The sequence below is a fragment of the Siniperca chuatsi genome, linkage group LG21 (assembly GCF_020085105.1).
Source record: "Siniperca chuatsi isolate FFG_IHB_CAS linkage group LG21, ASM2008510v1, whole genome shotgun sequence".
NCBI lineage: Eukaryota > Metazoa > Chordata > Actinopteri > Centrarchiformes > Sinipercidae > Siniperca > Siniperca chuatsi.
Window position 1 is genome coordinate 17,349,525 of NC_058062.1, and position 26,539 is coordinate 17,376,063.

Here is a 26,539-nt window from a genome sequence, read left to right on the forward strand (position 1 = left end):
TAGTTGATGTTTGCTTTCCAACTACAACCAAACAAAGAAACAAAAATAAACATTAGTGACATACATCCTTTGCTAGAGTATTTAAAAATCACTCATTATGGTTTCCTGTTATTGCAGACATTTCATTAAATATTCAAATGGCCCAACAATAATACTGTACAGTATCTAGATACCAACAGTACTAAATGAGTTGACTTTGTCCCTTGACTGTAGCCGTGTGTCCAGCTTTTAGAATCTAAGCGATGCCACAGATACTTTAAGTCAAAGTGTGCTTTTGGGTGTTTTGGCCTCTGGTGATGTTTTGACCAAGAAAGGATGGCCATGTTATATAAAGGTGTGTAAGGGCGCTGTCTGCCTGTGGATCACGGTGTACTCCTCATGCCTGGGTGCTCTGTCTCTGGGCAGCACCGTCTGCCAGGGTGGACCCACTGAACCACTGCACTAAGCGCAGACTCAGGGTTCACCTCAGGTCGGAGAAACCCAGAGACACAGACACACACACACACAGAGAAGCCAAGAATCCCAAACACACACCTTAGATTGTGTTGACAGAGCCTGTGAAAATAGAGGCAAAGGAACAGACTACACTACCACTTCTTTTGTACATTACGGATCTGACATCACAGTAGCATTTATTATTTTATACTCCTTTCAACTGCATTACTTGGTTAATATTTTAGAGTGCTGACTCTGGTCTGCGTCCAACTCACAATTCAGGCCAAGCTAGTTCAGGGGCAGTTTTGTACGTAGCACTGCACTTGCATTTATTGCATAACAATTCCACTGTAAAAGAGCATTTACATAACTAAACATAAAGTATGCACAGTTTTCCTCCTGGGTGTTATTACCTTGGAGGGCCTTGAAGCCTTGCAGGGGAACTCTGGAGGAGCCGGTGACAAACTGCAGCAGCCGGGCTCGGCGCTCCTCGTCGAAGGACTCCACAGCTTTCCAGAACCATTTAACAATGTTGCTGTCTGGAGTGCAGTGTTTGAGCCGTGTGTTGGACTTCCAGTCGTTGATGTCGATCTTTCCCAGGCCACATACAATCAGCTACAGGTCGAGGAAAGAAGTAAATAATTTTTTTTTTTTTAGGAGTGTCGTGAAATCATTTCAGTATGTTTAACTAAATGTACTTGGAGGTAAGTCAAGATATATGGCATCTAGATGTGTGTAAACAACAAAGAGAGGTGACAATGGGAAATCGATTAAAGTACCTCGAGCTCCTTCTCGTCGAAAGACTTTAACAGGTGTTGGGGGATGACCTCATTGAAGCCCTTCTGCAGAGCCAGGAATTGGGCCTCTATGCCTCGCAGAAAACGCCAGTTGACGTAGAGCCGGACGTACTCCTTCTTGGTGTCCTGGGTGACGGGGATGCTCTTACCGTTGGGCTTGAGCTCATGCTGGATGATCTCTCCGTAGGCATTGTGTTCCACGCAGAAGGTGTGGTCCAGCACACCTGTGATGTCATTGTCCCTGAAGAGAGATAAACATATGAATTACTCTTTGAGGGTCTTTTGAACAATCACTATTGGGGGGAAAAAAATAAAAAATACAACGTGCTTTTCATTCCAATAAAACTGAAGTGAGCTCCTTTTAGTTGTATGCGTATTAATCGGGGAAACCAGCAGATGTGATGTTAGGCTGGTCTGAAAGCACGTGCTTAGGGACACCTGATGTAAGAAATATTCAAAAACCCCGGGGGGCGCTGTCATCAAAGTACGGGAAAGAGGTATTCATGTGAGCAAAACAACTCATCAGTTGTTAGATTATAATTTGTCAAATTTACATTAAAGTTGCATATTTTTCTTTGACAAGTACAGATAACTATTTTGTTTTTCTTGTATACTCAGCACACGTAGACTGCAGACAGGAATGCAGAGCAGAACAGTGTGTGTAATGTGTTGTAATTCATGATCCAGAAACCCTCTTTCACTTTTCATTAAGGCAGAAAAGTCAATACTTTTGTTGACGTCTATAAAAATGTGTCTTGTACGTACAGGATCCACACGAGGCTGTTGTGCAGGTCAGGATCAACAGACTCCATGTCGTCCAGGGTGATGGGTTTACCCAGCAGCTGTTTGTAGAAGGGTAGAGTGAAGCCTCCGTCTATGTAGTGGCCATGGAACACTGCCATCCCCATGATACGGCCCACAAAGTGAAAGTATGATAAGTGCTCCTGAGGACAGACAAAACATCTTTAGTTTCCAAATGAAGAGACAGCAGTGATTTACCAGAAGAACTGAGCGTTTAAAGTGTGTTTGGGACTTACAAAATTATACCACTGAATTGGACCAATTCTACATTCATATCACATTTGTCAGTACTTTCCAGCTGTATATAAACAATAATTCCTTGAAATGTAAATAACCAATTAACATGAGACAATGAGCTTCCTAGCTACAGCAGCTAGCAAAAGTGACAGTGTTTGCTACAGGTCTGATGGCGCTGACTGAAACTCCACAAAAAAAGGATTTAACAGCCTCCTGCAGCACAATCCACTGTCACACCAGTCTCATTTGTAGTTTATATATGTGTAATGTCTCCCGACAGCCCACAACCACATAAAAGTTCTAACTATGTTACTGTCTACAGCAGGCCAGAAACAATATTCAGGCTCTTGTAAATGAAATTCAAGAGGGAATTGAATTCAGTGCTTTTTTAAGACCATTCAAGATGTGCAGATACCAGGTTGATCCAAAACTTACAGTACATTTGGAGTTTTTTGTGTGTTGTCAGTAACAACTGTGACTCACAGGGTTGACAGCAGAGTCGGGGTTTATCTGCAATGTGTAAATGTCATCACGGGAGTACTGGAACAGGCCATAGTACGGGTTCAGCATCTCATGAGACAGCAGATAGAGCCACTCCCTGCGCAGAGTATGGCACACAGATATGCACAGAGGTCAGGTGGGAGATGCAGAGGGAGAAAAAAAAAAAGAAAAAAAAGAGAGATACCAGTTACATCAGAAAGTGATGAAGACATGACTACACCAAACCAGACAACAGAATGGTGAGTAAGTTGTGTGCTTTGGCTCCCCCACTAGGAGGCAGACCGCTGTGTAAAAAGTATTTACAGAATCAAAGTCTGTGTGTTCCATACACCATGCTCTTCTTTTACCTGGCTACTCCTCCATAATCAAGCCCCTCCTCTCCTCTGAACTTCACCATTAGCCTTTTCCACAGGTCCTTCGGCCTCATCTTCATCACCTGTCGATACGATTCCTGCAACACAGATGCAAAGAAACACACACACACATCAAAAGACAGTAACAGCATCAGTTAGACAGCGGTTTACTGTATTTACTCTGCTAGCTGCTGGGCAGCTATATGCTCCTCAGTGGCAAAAGAGTTCAAGAGAAGCCATTTATCAGTTTGCACTATCCATGTGAGGGGCCCTGTCTCTGGGGAAACTGACAAAAATCACATGTGACCAGTTCCAGGGATGCACCCACTCTCCAAGCACCATGCCTTGCATTATGGCGCATGTTAAACATGGTAACTGCTAGACCAAAGGTTGAGAATAAAGGACTCAAGTTAAGAGCTAGAAAAAGAAAGTGTTGGGGAGTGCTTTAAATAAAAATTTGCTCTATGGTAGCAGTTTTGTAAGAAATGAGACAGATGCAGTGTGGCGTTACAGCAGTCGTTTTCAATTGGTTCTCTGCTGTGAGAACTCTCCTCCTCAATCAGTGTTCATCCCACGTGCAGACGGCTCACAGCGTCAGGGGGAGGATTCATTTAAAGTGGATTAGGGGCAGTTATAATAAACACAGCCATAAGACTATAATAACACAGCCAGGTTCCACTATGCCCTCCAGATGCAGCAGACAACAGACAGGTGTTGTGGGAGAAATGGGAATTTGTTATCTATGCCGAAAAATACACATAAAGACAGGTCTGACAGTCCACCAGTTAACACTTGATTGTTCAGTCATAATGTAATGCTTCAGCTGGTCTGGAGACACTATGCAGTTATGTCTCGCTCAACCTCAAGACGTCCTCTGCCCCCCCCCTTGGCCGTCTCTCTCTCTCACATTGAGATCAGCCAACAAAAATGTCTTCGTTCAGATTAACAGACGTGGCTGTTCCAGCACATTCCAGCGCATATTTTATGAGGGTCATGCAGTCTGTTGCAGGTGTTGTTGCTCTGATGAAGGCCCCGCACCTTCTTGATGCAGAACAAAAAAAACTCCCCAGCTGAGAAAATGTACTTGATAAAATCCTCATCTAAAACAAGAGGTCTGCTTTAGATTTTGAACAGACTACCTTCACACATGATAGATAACCATGTGTGTGTGAGAGAAATCATTCTCACAGCCAAACTGCTGTGGGCAATGACCTTTATGGGAGTAGACAAGAAGGGGGGGGACAAACCTTCAGAGAATGTTTAACAAAAATTTGGGTGCGTCTATAAATAAAACTTTTAATTTTACAAGCAGCTCTGCAGGTACAAATGAATGAGATATCGTGCTGTTTGCTTCTCTTAGACGGCAAGTAGTGTACTGGCATTACTTGTAAATTGGGGGACAACACAGAATTGCTATTGTTTATTGCTTACTGTGCTAAATGTAAATTTGTTGGGTAGAGTTTTGGGGAAAAGGTGGTTGTGCAATGGAGCAAATATTACATTATTTCCATGTTTTTCTATCATTTTGTTGCTCTGGCTGTGACAGCTGAATTTCCCTCTGGGTTAAATTATGTACCCGTTTCTGAGTATCTTTAGTAACAGGCACCCCTTGTGAGCTTCAGATGATATGATGACATGACTGAACTTGTTTCTTTCCTTCCTCACCTCAAAGATCTCCTCACGGGACACCTCGATGCGGCAGTGGCCAGCCTGAGGCTGCTGCTGGGACAGTTCCTGGCGGAGGATCTTGAGCTTCTGAACAAGGTCTCTCTTGTACTTGGGCACCGTGAGGCACTCGGCCTCCTCTGGGAGCTGACCGGGGGACACCAGAGCCTGCTGGACCTGATCCTTCAACTGGTTCTGACGACTGGAGGGCAGATGGCAGGGAGAGGGAGAGAGCAGCGATGGGAGGAGGCAGAGAGGCAGAAAAGAGTGGCATGGTGAGAGAGGAGAGTGTGAAACAGGCCAAGAGAAAGAGACAGTAAGACACAGAGGGACAAGATGAAAGAAAAAAATTGTAAGTCTTAGATGTACCAATACCAAACACAAACAACTGGTGAGAAAAAAGTAAGCAAGCATTTGCCAAAAACAATAAGATGAACGCCAAGAAACTCAAAATCCAGCTTTCTGAGAGTGAGAGTTCTTTCTCTGTCCTTTGCGGACTGCAGAGTACGAGGAGTAAACACACTGAGGTCATCTGGGAAGCACATCAAGTCAAACAGCTGCCTCGACCCCTCACAGACAGTCAGACAGACATAGGTGGAGGTGGGATTACTGGAGGTAAGACATCTCCCTCACCCTCACTCACTCACTGCCTCTCTCACAAACACAAACACACCTTCCTCTCTCCACCTGGCAGAGGCTGTGGTCTCACACAGAGAGATTGCGGAACTAAAATAAGGCTTTCTACGGGGGAGCAGCAGAATATGACTGAGGGAAATAAAGTTCTGCAAATAGATCCTCTGTTGCTTTTATATCATCATGTACACTCGAGGTAATGTAGGGTCATCAAGGCCTGGTACACAAGTCCAAAAGTTTGTCTTAAGAGACGGAGCGAGAAAATAGTGCAGGCACTGTGATAGATAGAAACGCATACCATGTTCTGGCCAACAAAGCCAAAATGCAGTAACTACATATTTGGTCAAAATTGAGTCACAACAGGAATCAGATTTATCATCTGTTTTACCATATACAAAATTATTATGCTATATAAATGTATAATCTATGTAAAAAAAAAAAAAAAAAAGTACAATTGTCACAGAAAGGCAGAAAACTAGACAGGAGCGCTATCATGTGAGAGCTATCACATGATAGCTAGCTGGTGAGATAGCCACAGCTAGCCTTTGCTAAAGCTGAAACTAAATTTACTAAACAGATTTTTCCCTAGCTGTAATCAAAGATGATCCATTTTGATGAACCAACATCTTTGTAATTCATTTTGTTAATCCACATAAAGAACGAGGCGTTAGCTAAATGCTATCATAACGAGGAGAAAAAAAAATTCACCTAAACCCCTGATAAAGGTAACTAGCTTAGCAGAGCAGCAGTAGCCGCTTGACTGTGGTGGAATTCATGCAATTGCAGTGGCTGACCTAAAATTAAGTCAAATATTTAAACCTGCAATAATTGATTTGTTTGGCCACTTGGGGCAGCAGAAACAAGTTGTGAACACAACATTGACATATCATCACCTTTTAAGTTGATATGGCAAACTTGTTAGCAAACAGTTGCTTATTTACACATCCAGCAGTTACGGAGCAAAATTATCATTCGTTTGGAATCGTGTTTGTGTCCACTGGATGACTGGAAGCCTTCTTTTAGCTCTGTTTTTGGTCACTACCAACTCCTAAGAGAGCTTTATCTGCTGAATGCTCCACTATGTTTACTAGCTAGTCTCTAACTGTGTCTGTCTGCTGTTTGGTGCTGGGCAGGTAGTGTACAGTGAGTTTTTAGAGCTTTTTCGCTGAAACCAGCTGTGGCTGAAAATGGTGGTATGAGAGCGGTAAGACTGAACTGAGTGAAGTTGTGCGCTGGACAGCTAAACAATGAGCTGAAACTCACTATAAAACTACATAAAGCCCCATAAGGACGAGGGGAGCGGCAGATTCAGGGGATAATTCTCTGTAGGTTCATCACTACAAGCAACCCCTTTCACATTGTCATTTAATACACTGTTATTATAAAAATGTATTATAGCATCTTTAAATGTAATAAATTGCAGATTAATTTAATGATTTCAATGTACTGTAAATATTAACAGTAGACACTGGCTGGGCTACATTTCATCCCCATCAACTATGGACTGTAAATGATCAAAATAGCTTATTTTCTTTCAAAGAAAAAAAAAAAACAAACTAGTGCAAATGGACAAGAAACATGAAATAACACATTTTGTTTGTTTGGAGTGCAGTATCTGCATTTTTTAGGTCTTATGTAGTATGACTAGTCTCAAAACCACTTTTTCTTGCTTTCACAGCTTCTGTAGTTACGGTTCTCTGCCTTTGAAGAGCAGTCTAGTTTGAATGTATCAGCATTGAATTTAAACTGTTTTCATTCACACTTTGCTGCCTTTCAAATCACTACTGTATTCTCACTCTATTGGATACTCTAAAACTGAAGCCAGTATGTGCTAAAACCAAAAGGATTTCTTGAAAGCAGCATTTGATGAAACATTTCACACACTGACAAAAAAAGCAGTTAACCACAGTATCAATAGTGTGGCTGTAAATATCATCTGCGGTTAAAGATGACACAGGTCTCGAGAATACAACTTTTGAACTAAGAGCTGTGTTTGGGAAGACGGCCTCAGAGGGTGGCACACAACACACACACAGAATCAAAAGAGCCTTTATGGGGCCGGCACTAAAAGATTATTTGCACAATGGCCTTTTGGACTCCAGTAGGGGGTAGCAGGCATGCTTGGCCCTGAGCAGGGTCATAAACACCAGACTCTAGGGCCGAGCACAGAGGGTGGTGGAAGCATACACATATCAGTCTGTGCGCATGCAGTATGGATATGTAGGCTATAACACTCAAAGTGATGCCAAGGTTAAAATAAACATTTTCACACAGGCTTTTATCAGGTAATTGGATCATGTTAATTTGATTCAATGGAATACAGTTGTCACAAGTTAATTTACCTCAAAACTGCTACTCTCGAGTTTCTGCCCTACGGCTTGCATTCTCCTCTACCACAATAACAACCTCTCCTGACTGAGTGACTGCGTTTGGTTTCTGGTGTCTACCCAATAGAATCCAGTGTGGCTTTTCAATCACTTCCTGCTATCCCAGAAGGGCCCTATAGGACACTGAAGACATCCTCTTGAATCCCTTTATTTCCTGCAGACTAAACTCAGAGGGAGGGAAGGCAAGGGAGGGAGGGGGAGGGCAGGAAGGGCACTCTCCCGACAGCACCCAAACACTGTAGACAACTCAGAGGGTGGGAGAGAAGGAAGGAGAGAGGAGGCATGGAGCATCTCTTCCTGCACTTTGACCCATAAATCAAACATTTCAGCTCTGGCTCTGTTGCTCTTCCTCTCGTGGTTGCAGGCAAACATGGCCCAGAGTTCTCTCTTCTCTTTCCAACTCGTAACTGATGAGCATGACTGTTACATGAAGATGCTCACTGCAGAGACAAGTCGCCCTAATAAAAACAATGTTTTGGCTGCCCGACAAATCGCAAACGTCTGGGAAATGACACAGTTGTTTCTCATGCAACTGTATAGAGGGCAGTCCTGCAGCGCAGTTTAAAAACCAGACAAGGATTCAGTTACCTAGTGAACAGTGACCTCGACCAGTCAGGGGGCTGGAATTAGGCAGAAGATTGCAACATCATAGGGGAAATATAACTAAAGCTGTGGTCTGGGTGCTCAGGCAGTGTCTTAAGCAAATAAAAAAGGCAATAAACTAGAACTTTGACGGACATATATATAACAAACATTTTTGTGGGATGACGGCATATGAGGGGTGAAAATTTCTATAATCCCTGACTTGATAAAAGGCAGATGTCTTGATGGAAATCCATGACAACTGATATCTTTTCCAGAGTTTTGTCACAAGCGAGAAAGTCACTCCAAAATCTATTCTATTTGCAGTAGTAGAGCAGCTTCAGTTAGGACAGAAACTGTACCAAAAAGGCAATAGATCATCTATTACAGGGCTAATGTAATTAGAAGGGATTGAGGTAGGCTCAGGTTAAACCTTAGTCATGCACAATTTATAAAGAAGTTCTTTCACAAAACTCAGGCCAAGGTCTGTGTGCCCCTGAATAACCAGGAGATGTACGGCACTCTACAGCCCAAATCTAACACTTTATATCACTTAACTTTTCACTTCACAATAAAACCACATAACAAAAATGTGCAAATGTACTAATGACAACTGCAAAATACTAATAACACTAATAGCTACAGAGAGACACCAATCAAACATGCCAACTTCCTGGCTTTGATATGAACTAATCATCCTACCAGAATACATATACAATAGAAATTGTATGCACAAAATTTTCACACATCTGGGCATAGTCATGCTCATGACAAAATTACACATTAAAAACAAATGTGGCGTGCCAGGATACGTTTTTACAAGACTTTTCAGAGGGCCATAGATGAAAAAAAGCAAAACGAATACAAAATCCCAAACACGTTCTTTGATCCATCAGAACAGGAAAAAAAGAAACCTGATCTCTCCGTCGATGCATTCCGTCTCTCTCTGCACGGAGAAGGAATGAGATCAGGCGGAGGAGGCCCACCAAGGCACCCATACGCTTCTACCTTTGTAGAGCAAGGAACTATGGGTAATTCTATGGCTATTGCTGCACAGTATGTGTTTGAACAGCTGCACAAGGGAAGAAATTCTGAACATGTGCATCAATGCACGCAGGCATGTACCAAGCATAGAAGCATGAACTAACACACATGAACATAGATGGACACACACACACAAACACACACACACACACACACACACACACACACACAGTTCATTCATTGACTTGGGCATCAAATTTATGCTCCGTTTCCTGGACGTAAGACGCTCCTCAGTCACAGACACAGCAGCCTTGGTTTCCACTCAGCTATCTGATGTCTGGCCAAAGCCAGCTTTGTGACGGATTGTGTGCTAAAACGCCTTTATGATCAAAACCTCTGCGGGCCCGAGGAATCTGAATTTTTTGTGTGGAAAGAAAGACTGTGGGGGAGTGCACTGGGTATGTATTTCTGCGTGTGTGCACACAAACGTATGCTCAGCAGAAGGGCCACTCTGAGTGCTGAACCTCTACAGGTGGTGAACACACCTTGGCACAGGATCCCACAGTAAAACACTGACTGAGGGGGAGGCAAAGTGAGTAAGTCTGTGAATGTCTGGGGGAGTGTGTGCTTGTGTGTGTTCCCGTCTGTGTGCAGTGAAGACTGCTGGCGTGACGCCCAAACCTTACCTGACATTCTGACTTTCGATGCCTCCTCGAGAGCCATTGGGGCTTGGACTACAGACGTAAAACAAAGACAACATGAAGACAGAAAATAAATCTCTCTGCCTTTATACTGTTTTTTTATGTACCGTCTAATTTATTTTACTATTACATTTTTCTGGCTCAAGGGTACTGCAGTACTCACTTTAGGACTAGATGCAGGTTGGCGGAGAGGCGAGGGTCCGTGAACTGCGTGGTTCGGTTGTTGTGGTCGACAAAGTAAACTCTCCCGGTGGCAGTGTTCCGTATCTCCCATCCAGGAGGTAGAGGACCTAGTTCCTCACAGTTCACATTACTCAGATCTCTGAAATGCAACAGAAGAACACAATGAAGCATTAGTGCGCACGAATTTAAGAAAAATAGAGGCAACATTGGGCGGGGACAGGGGAAAAGAGAGACAAAGCACACACACATCCAACTCTAGGTATAAAACATACCAAAGCATTGACTAACTGGACTCAGGCGGACAGCAAGATTCCGAGATGTCTGAGAAATCACTTTTATTCTATTTTTCTTCTTCCTCCCATCTAAATTATTTACTGCTGCCCTGCAACCCCTTTCAGCTGGACTCCATGGAGACAAAAAGGTTCAGAAATTGCAGCAGGCAAGCTATGCTGGCGCGGACTTTTGCAGGATTAAAGCCAAAAGGGACCAGAGCCTCAAGAGCCATGAGAGCTTGGCAGCTAAGCCATCTGCTAATATTGGAGCTGTCTTAGGAGCACCCAGTGAGGTGTGGCGTGACCAATAGCCTCCTATCAAGAGCAATAAAAATATCATCTATCACTCACATACTGATAGAATGCAAGTGAGCAGTGGCCAGGTATTATAACATCAGTCATGTTTTATTGATAGCGTCTGGAGTGCACTGAAGCCCGTCTTTGCACATGCACATGTAGATCTGTGTGCGTGTGCATTTCTTTTGGAGTATGGTAATCAGTAGGACACACAAGCCTGACTGAGTATTGCCCAAGAGCCTCTGGTATGGCTGATTGAGACCTGTGTTCTGTTGGCCATGTGTCCCCAAGTGAGGCCTTTCAGCGCTCGTGCCAGAGGACCGAAACGCTCTCAGAGCCCCGTGACATGGGTCTTCTCACAGCATGTCAGACTCATAAACAGCTGCAGCCTTACGGAAGGGGACCATGCTCTTAGTCATGGTAACTGCCATGACACAAGCTATGAGTAATGTCGATTTCTAATTTATGCTTTTTTTATTCTTGTGTTTTATGTATTTTACAGTATAAACGGTGGGTAGTAAAAAAGTGGTGGACGTACCTTGGTACTCTGGGGTCATGCCACGTGCTGACACCCGTCTGAGTGTGGAGAAAGTACACTTGGCCTTGCTGCGTGGTCCTCTGCTCTGTAGGAAGACATAAAAATGGGATTAATCGAAGAAAGATTTGGAGATCCTTGGTTATACAAATGATGTGAATCAAAATAAAATGGAACTAGAAGATTTTGCCTCAACCCTGGCATCAAGTGTATGTCAAATGTTTAAAATATATGCAAAATGAAACTGAGTTTAATTCTGTATGTGCCACATGCAGACAGATTGTGCTTATAATCTGTCTGTGTAAGAGAGAGATCACACAGATGGAGATAAAAAGGACTGCCTGAGTCAGTGGAGATCCCAAAAGGCAGCCAGGAAGAGGCGGAAGAGGGAGGAGGGGAGGCGACAGACAGGGTGAAGAACATTGGAGAGGAAAGGAGAGGAGAGATGGGGTTGTCTGACTTTTGAGTTGGTAAGTTCATTGATCACAGCCTGACAGATATTTCCATGGGAGCAGCTTGCCAGAGAGCTCTTCTCTGGCATCCCTCTGGACCTCCCGCCCTGCTTTAACATGCATGTACACACAACCTTCCAAACCCACACCCACCCGATGACTGCACGATATACGTTCAACACATAGAGGTGACATCTCTTGGCTAGTGTGCGCACACATGAGGAGAATCAGAGGTGCTGACAGGTTTTATAGGGACTGCCCAAGAATTAAGAAAGTAAGGATAGAGAGAGCGCCAGGAATAGAGAGACAAGCGTAGTGAGGCTAGGAGCATCCTAATCTGAAGAACTGAGAGCAAAGTTGTGAAATGCTTATATAGCTCTGACTCCCAAATCCTATAGAAGATTTTACTGTGAGGATAAATAAAATTCCCTTGGGCTGTCTGGGGGATCGCAGCTTGTGTTTGTGTGTGTGTGTGTGTGTGTGTGTTTGCTTTTACATGAATGCGTCTGATTGTTTGACTGTGTGCAGAAAGGAGAACAGAAGGGGGAGTGAATGGCTGCCGCCAGCCTTTAACAGTTAGATCAATTCAATTAGGGGGAAAAAAGAAAAAAAAAAAAAAATGGAGCCAGTATTTCAGGCTCCTTGTGTGGATCTGCAGCAGCATCAGAGCGGCACTGGACTGAATGAGGCTACAGATTAGCCGGGTTACTGAGCCCAGTGTTGAGCAGGGACGAGGGCAGAGGCGAAGCAATTAACATAACAGCATTACAATGATGACACGATTCATAATGGAAGTAGAGATGGCTTTCATAGAGGATTTAAAAACCCCAGCATACTCTAGTGTAATCAGAATATTAAATATGTATCTGTCTCAAGATAGAAAAACTGGATATAGAGTATTGATGGTATAGTGATGTGGTTTCCAACACTTTTTTGAGATGTACCCCCACAGCCCTATCAGATGAACTCAAGTAACCCTTCATCGACACCATCAATCACCACTGTTTGGGAATCACTGGTATAGTGTTTTCTTCAGTGGAAGTGGGGTACTGGAGATAATCTCAATTTAAAGGTTCCCTACCAAACCATTTGCCTTATCAGTTCCAGTAAGTACATACGCTAACCTAACTTTGTACAACTGTAATTATTTTAATGAAGGCTGAGCAATAAGGCTAGATGATAAATGTTCAGTCATATATAAAGAGTGGATACTATATAGAAGTCCACTCGGTGATGCTGGCTTCCCACTAACCATATCCCTCAGGGAGGTCCGGGGGTGTGTGCAGGTGGGTTCTGCTCATGTAGTTGCGGTGCCTCTGGGACCGGACCCGTCTCTCCTGGGCCCGCTGGTCACCGCCACTGGGCGGCAATGCTGTGGTGGGCGTGGCCCCGTTTGTGCTGATGGGTGTGTTCTCATCCACGATGCAGCTGAGAGGACGGCCAGGGCTAGAGTACTCTGACGCAGGCCTGAGGGGGTAAAGAAAAGTATGGTAATTGTAAATCAGTGTAAGAAAGAAAGAGAATATAAAAGAGCATAAGAGGATTGAAAAGAGGAAGTCTTCAGATGCTAACTAGGAAATCTAAACAAGGGAGCACAAAAGTACAACAGACAGCAACAGAGCTGGGAAGAGATGCCTTTATTTCCGCTCTTGTTGGCTCCGTGACTTCCCTGGCTCTTCCACATCATTAAACACCACTGTCTGGAGCAGTCTGTCTGACACCTCTTTTTTGAGGAGCCCGCTCCAGTTTGGGAGCACTGAGGTCAGAGATGAGGTCTTCCATTGGCCTGCTGCTGTTTGATTTAAGAGGTCTGGGTTTGAGTTTCTGTGGGCTGCAGAGTGTACTCACCTGGTAGGCCTCTCCCACTGTGTGGTGCGTGTGATGTGGTTCAAGTACTGGATTCGTCCAGACGCCGTCCTCCGCTCCTCCCAGCTGGCAGCGGAAACATAGACAGACACAGCAGTCAGCGGACATGGTTAAGCAGCCACAGAACCATCTAGTAGTGTTCTGTCTCGCTGCTCTGTCTCACCACACACAAATATCATATTCCGTATATCTTTACCCCAGTACTCGAAGGCGAACCTTTATTGTTCAGGATTTGCAACAGCATCACAAACAGCTCCATCTGAGATGATATGAGATTCCCCCAAACTCACTCACCCATCTGGAAGATCATTGTCAAACAGCCGACTGCAGTCCACCACAGGGCCTCCTGTGCCTATCCGGTCCCTAGACTGCAGGCTCACTGCAGCAACACATGGCAGACAGATGCACACGCAAGGATTACTAGACAGCAGATTACAGTGCAGGCAAAGATATTTTATCAAAGCACAAAATGGAGCTATATATCTTTGTGAGTAACAGGAATAGGCTTAAATTTTATCAGCGTATCCTGGAGGGTCTGGTTAAAGGAAGTTTTTTTTTTTTTTTCCTCCTGCAGGGAAGGTCTGGTGTTATGAAATCTAATCCTAAACTTTATATGAAGACTGTGATAAATGTGACATGACAGAATGGGCAACATTTGGCAGACTAGAGCTGAACATATTTCACATTTATATATTTATAATGGCATTGAAGAATATCCTCAAGAGTATTGTGACCTATATATATTATGCATCACCATGCAAGAGGCAAAACAGAAAATGGAAGGTCATTACAAGCTCCATGATGACAACAAAAACTGTCAAGGCAACTAATAAAAAGATGATGAACCTAGCCTTTAACCTAGTTGCCTTTTGCGTTAAATGCTGTATATTACCCTCCTTGAATATTCAATACACGGTAAATGACGGACAACGTTCTATACATCTGGTGAAGAATACAATCAGTGGAATACACCCCGGACAGACTGACTATTTTAGGTATTAGATTTTTGTGTAACTTCTAATCATTTACTAATTAAAGTGACCATTTTCCAAAATCTTTTTGTGCTACCAAATGCATCCTTGTTATCGTGCCCATCTGTACTCACCCACTATCTGGCCTCTGACTGTGTCACTGTCATTGGGACTCAGCTTGTTCAAGTCTAGTCTCTGGTCTGTGGAGAGAGGACAGAAAGAAGAAGTGGAGAGAGTGCAGAAGAGAAAGAGAAAACCACGAGACAAACAGGAAATGAGAATGAAGATGAAAGAGTAAAAAAAGAGAGAAGAGGGAGAGAGAAAAGAGAGGATTCATCAGTGTCAGAGAGATGCATGTAAACTAGCATGTGTTGGGATGCAATTTTTCCCTCCCTGGACAAGTCCCATTGCTCTGTATCATTTCCATCACTCAGAGTCAATTCCTCTCTCCCTCATTATCCGTCTCTCATTCTTCTGTCTGTAGACCACAGCTTGGCTGTGCCCTGGAACAGATGGTCTGGTCTGTGGAACAGCCACGGGCTGTAAAAATCTCACTGAGCATCGGTACAGAGCAGGCTTCAGTTCAAATGCAGAGGTCAAACATTTGACAAATTTCAGTACAAAGCCTGCACTATTCCACTCAGTCTTAGCATGGACATGAACGTCTGCCAAAGTCTGGAAACTCTTTGTCTTCTTAAAGTCTGCGGAATTTGAGAGCGAGGGAGAAAGAGAGATCAGGCGGAAAGAAAAAAAAAATGTCCAAGTTGCCTGCAGACATGAGAAATGCCACTATCTGCTCTCTGTTGTCTGGGTGTCATGCAGATCAGCTCAGGATGTCTGTCTAGACTAAACAGGACTAAAACAGGCAACGGTCAAATCGTTACAAGGCTGGCCGGAGGTCAGCAGCCACAGAGAAAACAGAAAACACGCACACATACACAAATGTATGCAGAGAAGTGCACTCACAAGTACATACATTTAAATACGTATGCAGTCATATACACAAAGACAAGAAACACAGACACTCTGCAATTATACACAAATGTTACAGTCAACCCCAGACACTACAATTATACACAAATGTTGTAGTCAACCCAATGCCCTCTCTAAGGCCTGTGGAGGGGACAAAACTGCAACTGCTGGTAAATTCCACACAAAAAAACAAAAGAATGACAAATACTCACAGGGGGAGAGAGACCACAACAGAAAGAACACAACAAATCTACGCTCACACTTAAATAGCTGTACAATTATGCATGTCTGCGTGAAATGACCGGTTGTCTAGATCGGCAGACGGAGATAGAGGGAGGTTAGTCACAATGGCATTTTGTGTGTGTGTGTGCGTGTGCACATGCTGCCAGTCTACGGAGGAGACTGAAGGGGAAACTAAGGGGTGAGGAGGAGGCCAGGAGAGAAAGGAAATGCAGAGGCAAACCACTCACAGCTGTGGCACAAGGTTCAGGTTTCCTGTGTCGCTCCAGGAAAACAACAGTGTCAGGGGCTTCTAGGAAAAGCGGTGGGATTCTTTCCCGTTTTTGCCTACAAGGCCGCAGGCCCAGTGAGCAGGTACCAGATCACCACACAGGAAAAATACTCCAGACCGCTTTATTGAAGCTACAACTGTCTGGCACTGCTTTTACTAGGAGCCATTTACTAAAGCTTCCATCTCATTTATCCAGTTAGCTTCTGACATGAGACATTTTTACTATAATTGCAGGGTGATGTTGATTGGCTCTTCCTGTTCTGGCAGGGGGCAGAGTGTTGATCCCTCTCACACACAGGTCTGGCCTCTGTCAGACCTAGTGAGGGAGACAGGACACTAAAAGGAGCTACTCTATGTTCTGTCACTTAGCCCTGACAGCAGCACTGTGTTATTAACTTCTGCTTCTTATCACACTACAGGTATAAGACTGGCTTGATAAATACGGCCTCTTTTTACCATATGTCTGTGGCAAGTAAGTAACTGAGTTAACTAAATGACAAACGACGTCTGGACGTCAGTTTCTTTAATGGCTGATCAGTGGAATAGCGTGAAACTGGCGGCAGGTCTGTCCTTGTGCACCATACAAACCAAACGGGAAGCCGCTTTAAATACAATGCTCTGTAGTGCTACTAGTGGTTAAAAGCTCCACAGGGTATCTTTAATATATAACATGGCTCCATGGCCAGACAGAGCCACACAGTCCCATACAGCTTGGAAAATTCAAAACATAATAAGAAACCACTGACAGATTGCTACATTAGAGTAACACTGACACTTACAGCCTGTGTCTTTAAGGCGGTTGATAGCGTTGGACAGAAGGCGGACACAGCCAAGGAACCCAGCCCCTTGCTTCTTGTGAATCTTCTTGTGATTCCACACACTGATGGTGATAGAATCTGATTTTCCGATGTATCTGAGGGGAAAGAGAGAAGAAGGAGACATAATTAATATTCAATAGTGATAGGCTCTCTCATGGATGCCATGAGAATCACTGTGTGACACATAATTGCTGTTTAAGAATTGCATAATTGTACAGCGATTTAAGTGTAACTGAAGCTGTTAGACCTTATAAGAGAAGTAATGGTAATGTCAACATGTAACGGCTAACGTGTTGCCAAGAGTCTCACTCAGGATGTCCCCAGCAATGCAGGGGAGACACACATCCGCCACAGAGGCGACCGCTAAGTTGCTTCGTCAAGGACATATTACAAGACAGTGGGGACGCGGAGGCGGAAGAGGAAGGTGGGGTGGCTGAGAGAGATTTTCCAGCCGGTGTGTGTGAATGTGTAAATCTGACCCTGAGCGTCTGAGTATGAGACAGAGCGCCACAAGCAGACTGTGACCCCGTGAATTATTTATAATATTCACAGCAGCACCTCCCCACAGATCAGGGGGAGTGAGACGGAGGACTGAGGGAGGAGAGATACAGCAGAGAGATGACGATTTTAGCTACGGTGACGTGATGAGCAGCAACAAAACTGCTGCAACTGTGAAAATACTCTAGAAAAGTGACAATGTTTCTAAGAATCTGTGGGAAAAGGGAAAAAGTGTCTACATTTGTTGTTCAAAATGGCTTTTCTTTTAAAAATTAGACTCACACCAAACTTTCAGCTCTCTAGCCCCTTTTGGTTTACATGAAAAATCTAAATGACCAGCTTGATTAAACCAGCTACTCTGAAAATATAATTGGATATAAAGAGTCATCAATCATGCTGTCAAATGTAACCTATTTTTAATCAGTTTACGAGACGTTCAGGAGAAGTTAGTAAACTATACAGTAAACATATTAAGACATACTGCATGCATGTCTGCAGTCAAATCACACTATTTGCTACATGATCCCATATTCTTAACTGAAGAAGTTGTGAATAAGCTGCATGGAGAAGAAGACAGATGTGATGGCACTAATGGGGAGAAAATGAACAACATCACATAGTAAAAGGTGGCATGTAATCAATAATTAGAGAACGAAAGGTAACGCAACAAGACTAAAGAGTCTACAGCCATGCTAGCGGCTCTGTGAGGCTGTACTAAAGCCGAGCGGTGCTTTGAGCTAAAGGCTAATGTCAGTGCCATCCCTTGAGCCGTGCCACTAGCATGGCAAAAAAAATAAAATAAAACACAAAATGTTCGCCTGCTATGCAAGTAAAGAACATGGTCAGGTAATTATATTGTATACACACAGCCAAAGATGTGTAAAGAACAGAGACAGCTAGATGAAACAGACAGATTATTTCCTTTCTCCTTCAGTGCATTCGTGCTGCTCTCTTCTCTCCTTCTCTTCGTGTGTCAGGCAAGGCCGAGGTGTGATAAAATCTCACCATGTGAACCTGTTGTGGCACATCTGCTCGGGTGGGCTCCCTCCTTCAGTCTAAAACTAATCATCTGTACGATTCGCAGAACTGCATCCCACTGTAATTATCATGCTGCTTACCAAAAGGGATATGAAACAATGAGGCTGTGAGTAAGACGTCTGGACATTTTGAGTCAGTGCCAAATGCCTGTCTGGGGTGCGATGTGAGAGAGCTGCTATGTCAGACAGACGTGACGGGAGGGAAGTATTATAACCAAACCCCAGTCATCTGGATCACCCTCCATGTAATAAAATTCATTAGTCTGGCTAAGATTTTTAATACCAGTCATAGGCAATAACAGACACACACACACACACACACACACACACGCGAGACAATGGGAAAATTGCAATAAAAAGTAAAAAGCAGCAAATTTAAAGAGTCAGATGTGCTTTCTAAACACATCCTTTTATTTGGCAGACTGTATTCACACAAGAGGCATCTTCTGCATGGTTTTAGTAGCTTTTTCCTGCAAGTTACTGCCAAGAACATATGGTGAAAAACTTTACATTAGAGCAACACTACAGTCACAATCTGAGATACAAACAGAAACAAAAGGGAAGGCCCACTACTAAGATTCACAACTTGGAACTGGAACCAGCTGATGTTCTCTAATTGCCTGACAGATCTTAAATATGTGGACTTACACTAGGGCTAAATATGTTTTCTGATGCTGTTAAAAACTAAACCATAACCATAACCATCATAACCAGGGGTACTTCTGCACTAGCCAAAAAGGTACACAAGATTGTGGAGTAACTCAACTAATTTGATTAAAATAGAAATTACTTTTTTTGTTACATGTTACGATAGAGACTACGTGAAACCTAGTTAGCAAGCGAGCATAGCAGTTTAAAAGTAATGAATTAACGGTTAAAATAGCAAAAAGTGACCAAACCAACCTAAACATGGACAATTCAACTGTAATGAGAAAATTACTGTAACAATAGCCACTTTTATATAATTAATAGTGTTAAATAACATCCAGTTTAAAATGAAATTAAATCAACATATTTGGAACATGCGAATGTGAAAAAATGTGAACCACTGCTTTAAGATTAAAACAAGCTAATCACCCATTGCTTTTTGAAATGAAATGATGTCCACTGAAACAGACAACAAATACAGTTTAACAGATGATTTCTCAGATAAACATATATAAACATCCAGAGAATCTCTTATGCTTCTTCTGCATTATGGCATTTATTTTTTTCCTTTTGCCCAGCCCTAATTATACTACACAGTAATGCTAATGAAGATCTAATAAAGCCAGTAATGGTGGTGCTGTTTAAATGGGTGCTGCCATAGAAAATTCAAGTTGGAAGGTGGGAGGAAAATGGATGGACGAGTGGGCGTAAATAATTTGAGTCTTGGCTGGGCACTTAACATTGCAGATGTATTATTTAATGATGCCATATTTGAAGAACTCCTAATTAACCAAATGTGATTTGAGTGCACACTGGAGGAAGACTCTAAACGTGTTTCAAAACACTTCATGACACTCATTATGATGATGAAGATCCTCTAAAAAAATATATATATTATGTATTACTAATAATCACTGTGTCCTTGTCCTCTACCAATTGGAGTGGTAGAGGACAATGTTTCCTTAATTTCAACCATATCCTGTAGTTCTTAGTGATTGTCTGTACAAACTTGGTGCAGGCAGAATGAGTGAGAGAGGAAGGCAGCCAGATAGACTGTCTGCTATCCTTGGCATGCCGGCCACATCCTGCAACAATGCTGAAGGGTCACAGTTCACGGGCCAGTTTGCTGGCTGTGGCTGACCAATGAAACCAAGGCCCTGGGCGGGCGGGCGGATGGACGGACACACACACACACAGGATTTCTACACCCTCATATGAGCACATTCAACAAATGGAAAAAAAGAATCACAGCCAACAGCTTTAATGCACTAGGCTGTATTCGGAACACCAGGTGTTGCAGGCCCTATTTTAATAAGTGTGAGCCAGCCAGACGGCTTTCTAGGCTGCTCTCAGTCAATTAAAACCTCTCTCCTGCAACACACCACCTGAGAGTCCTTCTGCTGGCCATGAGGATAAACAATGACAGACAGTAAAGGGGGTACACTGATGTTAAACTTATCACTGGCACAGAAATACAAGTAATTTTCACATAAACTCCAGTCGGCTATGTCTACAGACTCTTGGGATAAATTAGCGCAGAGATGCTCCACGAGTCTGTGCTCTCCTCTCCATCGATCCATCGTTTAAGGTGCGCATGCATGCGCGTGACTTTTCCCCCCCCCCTCTTGTCAAATGTGACACGAGTAGCTGATTCAACAGCCATGTAGAGAGAGGGTCCTGTATCCCCAGCAACCAAACAAACGGAGACATGTGCTTCCTCTCGCTGTTGGCTATGCGTGACGGTTGGATAAACACCGGGGCGAATACTGGAAACTTTCACTCTCACATTTTCACTCACGCGCTCCGTCTCTATTTTTTTTTCCAGGTTACTTTCACAGCACAAACCATCTTTGGGAAAGGCAATCAGGGTACAACAAGACATGCACGTGTTTCAGTCAATGGAAGAAAATACTATTGGAGACGCCTCTCCTTTTCTGTTTCTTTAAATACTGCTCCAAGGGACATTTTTAGACTCTTTGCTGGAGCTGAAGGGTTATGTCATTACAGAGTATCTAGATCAGTGAGAGACCAGATGCAAGAGCTGTTTACATCTGTTACTGTTTAGGTCCTGTTAATGGCACAGCCTGACACCTCTTAGTGTGCTCACTTACTGAGGTTAAATAAATAAAGACATAAACATTGTGAGGCATTGTAATAGCCCGGGTAGGGCCTCAAACTGCTGTTTGTAATCAGATTAATTCTTTAGAAAGGAGGGGGGTATTCAAATAAACAAAAAAGGAATCAGATTTTTTTTTTTTGTCTTTGAAAACAGATGTCAGAAATGAGTGTATAAGAAGTGTCAAAGTCTCTGGGACTCACAGGTCATAGTGTTGATTCCACTTGGGGTCAAGTGTGTTCCTCACAGTGTCTGTAGAGTGGCATTGCCCTGAACCGTCCACAACAACCTTGGCAAAGGGATCAGGGAGGCCTGCAGGGAGAGAAGAAAACACAACAACGCCACATTCAGCCTCAGCCACACTCACCAAGAATAAATAACAGATAACAAACAATTTAACAAGACACAAATGACAACATTACACAGCGGTGTTAGCTTGCTACATGGCAGATGGTGATAAATACAACTGACACAGATGCTGTGGTGTCTACAGCACTGTTTTCTGCTATGGGACCAGCCCAGACTAGTCACAGATTACTCATTGTTTACTTCCACAAATCTTTTTTGCATTTTGATTCCAAAATGAGATCCGTCGGCGACAAAGCTACAGTTGCGAATAACTAAAGATGCTTTGAATTTGTTGCTCTCAATATATTAAGTTGAAAATATACCATGTGAATAACGCTGAACGTATCGGATTAATTGATTAGTCACACAAAAATCTTTGGTGTTTGGTGAGAGATTATTTAAGTCATTTATCAGGAGAAATACCAAATGTTTGCTAGTCGAAACACATGGTATGAGTTGGCTGCAGTATTGCGTAAAAGGTATTTGCTTTTCTGTTTTATATTATTAGAAACAGAATCATTTTGGCCTTTGATTATTTGTGGTAGATATCTTTTGTTATTTTTGATGTTTTACTCATTTTATTTGATAATGCAAATTATTATTTGTGGCAGGTCTATAACTGATAGGTAGGACCTGTGTGGGACATTTTCCTTGCTGCAAATAACGTAGATGTGGGTGAAGCAAGCACAATAACTGATGCAACACGTCAACATAATGACAAAACAGACAAGTACATTATGGATTTAGTTCACAAATAAGGACGCACACAGACACATTTTTATCTATGGTTTCAGTGGTGCTCTCCACCAACTCCCTGACTGAATGTTTGCTCAGCTCCTGAGCGTTAGAATGGCAAGAATGGGCACCACAGAAACCACCTGAGTGAGCAGAAGACCTTTACATGCTCATTCACCATGACAGCCTGACCCAAACACAGCAAAACACTAACAACACTAAAGATGCATATTATATATATATATATATATATATATATATATATATATATATATGATAAAAGTATGTCAGGAATTACACTCTCAATTAAGTCTTAGTCTTTTTATGTTTAAAGTGATGCGGCACTATGTAGACAACACTCTCCTTCTTCCAAGGACATATGTAGTAAACCATCCACATCTGTTGAAATGGCTAAATAAGTAGATCCTAGTGTGTCGTTGAAGGCTAGCAACAGCTGACAGCAGGCACTTTATCAGGCCAAAGTGACCCGCATTTTACAGTGCATGCATCATATACCCACAAAACCAAAATAGAAAACCAAATATAGGTTTATCACGAACAGCTATGATTGGCAGATACTTACGAAAGAAGTCTTTCTTCACCAGGTTTTTGGCGCAGAGGACTGAAAAACAAAAACAAAGGAAGAGTCAAGCGTTAATTCAACATAAACATTACAGTCAAACAGTAAAGCAGGGTTTTATTTGTTAGAAAAGTGGCAGGAATGTGCATGGGTAGGCAGCGGGAAACGATTTGTCTAGTTCGGGATTCAAGCAGGAAAACACTCTACTGAGAACAACTTTGGCACAGATCACACAAACCATCGCTTACAGACAATTAGATAGCATTTTAATAGCACACAATGCCTACAATGTGTATCAAGACACCCCATCAACAACAGCAAAGGAAGCAACTCCTTAGCTGTAGGTTTAAAGTTGAAGCTTTACAGCAATTAAAAGTTATTGTATCATTAGAATAAAAACATGTCACTCTGTAGGAGGGGATGCTTTGTTTCTCTTTCTCCTTCCCAAACCAGCCCGCCTGCAGCAGAGAAGTTGATCCTGTTGATCTACTCTGAGAGTCATTGAGGCGGTTGCTGAAGTGATGAGGCAGAGCCGGATGGATGAGGAAGCTCAGTCAGCACCTGGGCATCTGGAGTTACAGTTACAGCCACAGCCTATGAGTCAGGCACATGGAAATACAGTTTTGGCTTAGCTTATTTCTGTGATAAAGGTTCCTGAGAAACAGACACTAATTGGTCTGGATATTGATGTGGCTGATTCATTGGCTTGAACAGAGATGAGAACATAATTAATAGGACTATATATCTTGATAAAAAAAAAAAAAAAAAACACAACAGTAATAGTATAGTATTATATTTAACACTGATTCTGTTTCTAATAATATTTAGGATTATATAAGACAGTTTAAAATATTTTATAAAACTTTTTTTTTTTTGCTTATAACTACACTAAAATTGCATAAGAATATGTATTAAATACTATATTTTGGGAGTAGAATGACACGCCACCGTTCCACATCCACAGTATTACCCATGATATACAGTCCATGTTTTGTTCATATAATATCAGACTGGTCTAAAGAGGACAGCTGCAATGTGACAGGCATCATGCTGCCATATGAGCCCATTTCACGCCTTTCATGGGCGACATCTGCCCGACTTGCCCACTCCCCTCATGTGCAGGTGAGAGTGCTCAGACTTTACTTTGCTAACACAAATAGACAAAGGCACGCCCATAGCGGCAGACTCCAGCTTGAGCCATTCAATCTGCAGCCACTGCCAGTTCATCTCCATCCCATGCCGCACATACTCACACACACACACACACACACCATGCATGTCAAATATCACCCTGAACCACTTTAGGTCTGAGCTGAAACAATTTTGCCCAGCAGGAAACAGAGGGAGGAGTACATGAGTGCAGTGCTGACAAAATTAAATACACAAATCACCAGCTTCACTAGTGTCAAACACACCAACATCTACATATGCATGGTGTTTACAGATGCACAAGGGACACACACAAGGTTGTAGGATTAACATCAAGAACCCACAACCTGGGGGGGCCCCAGAACATGCTCGACAGACGAGAAAGAATTTCTTTCCGCAAACATCCCTGGGAATGTGTTACGTTCCAGTGAAACCCACCTCATTTCTAAAACATCTGGTATGCATCGCTTTCGGTCGCGCTCTTCCTGAACACACAGACGAGCATGCGCGTACACACACACACACACACACACACACACACACACACACACACACACACACACATGCCCCAGAGACTACTCGCTCTCCACTCCAGCTCCAGTGATCTAATTAATTATTAACAGGCACAGAGGAATAAGTGTGTATGTGTTTGCACGCTTTGAGCCTTTAAGAGAAGTGAAAAAGGTGGAGTAACCTAACAGGTGAACATTTTCTTTGTGTTTGCACAATGCTTCTGCCCACATGCCACACACAACATCTACATAATGTGAAAAAGAGCTTGACAGTGATTTGATGGTGTTTCCAGAAGGGGAAAAACATCAAGCACTATGTTCCCAAGTCTAGAAGTCACAATGCAATAAATCCACATGAGGTAAAGAGAAAGAATGGTGAACCACTGGGAAATATGACTCTAAAGCAAGGTAAGGCACTGGCAACAAACCCTACATTCAAAGTCCAGACAGGAACAGAGAAATGACAATAAAGACAAAATGCTGGCTAAAGCAAGACATGACATGGCCCACACAATGGCCAGCTCAGCTTAAACCAAACTAAGCTGAGCAAAACCCTGCAGACCCTCCAGCAAGTACATAAGTAGTCCTCAGCTAGCCACACAGCAGGAAGGCAACACTACAATTATACATATATAGGGTCCTTATGAAAACATACAAGGGGCCAAATTACAGCTGAAAACAGAAAATGGAGAGAAAACCGCTGGAATGGTACACGCAGGGAGACAATGGTAGTAGGGAAGCCAATTAAGAGTCTGAGGCTGCAGAGCAGCAAGAAGGAGAGCAAGGACAGCAATCAGGACGCAGACGAATCCAACCATCAGAACACAGTTCTCATTACACACTGACGAAACACAGTCATTATAAAATGCTATGATGATATACATAAACTCAAGTTGAGCTTCATTTGATAGATGTGTATAACGGCGGAGCCAGTTTATTTTGCGAAAAGCATTTTATAGGCAAACAGTAGAGAGACAAAAATCTGGTTGGTAAGGCTCTACACACTTCCAACTCAGCAGGCTTACCCTTCTGAACGACAGACGTGTACATCCAAATGTGTGTCATTGTATACACACAGACACAAAACACACAGCAGCATGAAAGGAACCAGAGTAAATGGTCTCACTCTTAACACAGCTATGAGAGCCTCCTGAGACAGCATTATGTAGCAAAGAGCAATTCACATGTCAAAAATTGCAGTTTGCTTGGGGAGGACACAATGTCCACTACGTCTGTAAGACACTTTAAGACACACTCCATGTATGAAGGATACAAGCCAAGTTTAGTTTTAAAGTGAAGTGAAAAGAGAGCGGGGAGTGTACACCGTTGTACACATGAAAAGTGACAAATAGTTGTGTCAAGAATGAAAAAAAGCTAGAGCCAGAGAGAGAAGTTAAGCCCTGGCTCCTTTCTCACCTCTGCACAGCTGATCAACCACGTCGTGAAGTGTGAATGTCGGATCGTCCGTTTAGGAAAGTTACAGAAATGGTCAAACACAGCACCCCCCCCCCCCAAAAAAAAAAATCAGACGTCGGAAAGATGTGTGGGTGTGGGGAGGGGGATTCCAAAACTTGTGTTCTCTTCTATCATTAAGGAGCCAGTATACTCCGTCAGAACAGGTGACTTTACATCCAACCTTCGATCAAACTTCTGCTCAGCTGATGCAACAGGCTTTTTTCATTTTTTTTTTTTAAGTGAATCTCCCTGTAAATACATCTAGTGTTGCCAAGTCAAATGACACACACATTTCATATCTGTAAAAGCCTGTGTGTTCAGCTCCCTTTACTCTCGAGCTTCCACTTACAGTAGGAAATGTGGACCTACCAAGTCCACACATCCAGAAAGAGGCAAAAAATCTAAATCAAAAACTGAACTGAGCACTGACTACTCCCTTTAGTTAAGCTAAGGGCTTCAGTGAGACTATCAGCAAAGTCTCACTGTCTTTCTGTGACTGATGCTGCGA

At 42.9% G+C, this 26,539-nt stretch overlaps 1 protein-coding gene across 1 annotated transcript in view; it reads right to left on the bottom strand.

Moving 5' to 3' along the window:
* smurf2 (SMAD specific E3 ubiquitin protein ligase 2) overlaps positions 1–26,539 on the bottom strand; it is a 48,691-nt gene that overhangs the window by 4,136 nt on the left and 18,016 nt on the right. Inside the window, exons 2-17 of the mRNA XM_044182388.1 lie at positions 22,919–22,957; positions 21,456–21,564; positions 16,915–17,048; positions 14,787–14,852; positions 13,976–14,060; positions 13,664–13,747; positions 13,068–13,282; positions 11,367–11,451; positions 10,240–10,398; positions 10,062–10,109; positions 4,790–4,991; positions 3,119–3,222; positions 2,754–2,868; positions 1,998–2,176; positions 1,215–1,473; positions 849–1,050 (exon numbers count right to left, since the gene is read on the bottom strand). Of these exons, the coding sequence (XP_044038323.1) occupies positions 849–1,050; positions 1,215–1,473; positions 1,998–2,176; positions 2,754–2,868; positions 3,119–3,222; positions 4,790–4,991; positions 10,062–10,109; positions 10,240–10,398; positions 11,367–11,451; positions 13,068–13,282; positions 13,664–13,747; positions 13,976–14,060; positions 14,787–14,852; positions 16,915–17,048; positions 21,456–21,564; positions 22,919–22,957 (2,085 nt within the window). The remainder of the gene's footprint in view (positions 1–848; positions 1,051–1,214; positions 1,474–1,997; positions 2,177–2,753; positions 2,869–3,118; positions 3,223–4,789; positions 4,992–10,061; positions 10,110–10,239; positions 10,399–11,366; positions 11,452–13,067; positions 13,283–13,663; positions 13,748–13,975; positions 14,061–14,786; positions 14,853–16,914; positions 17,049–21,455; positions 21,565–22,918; positions 22,958–26,539) is intronic.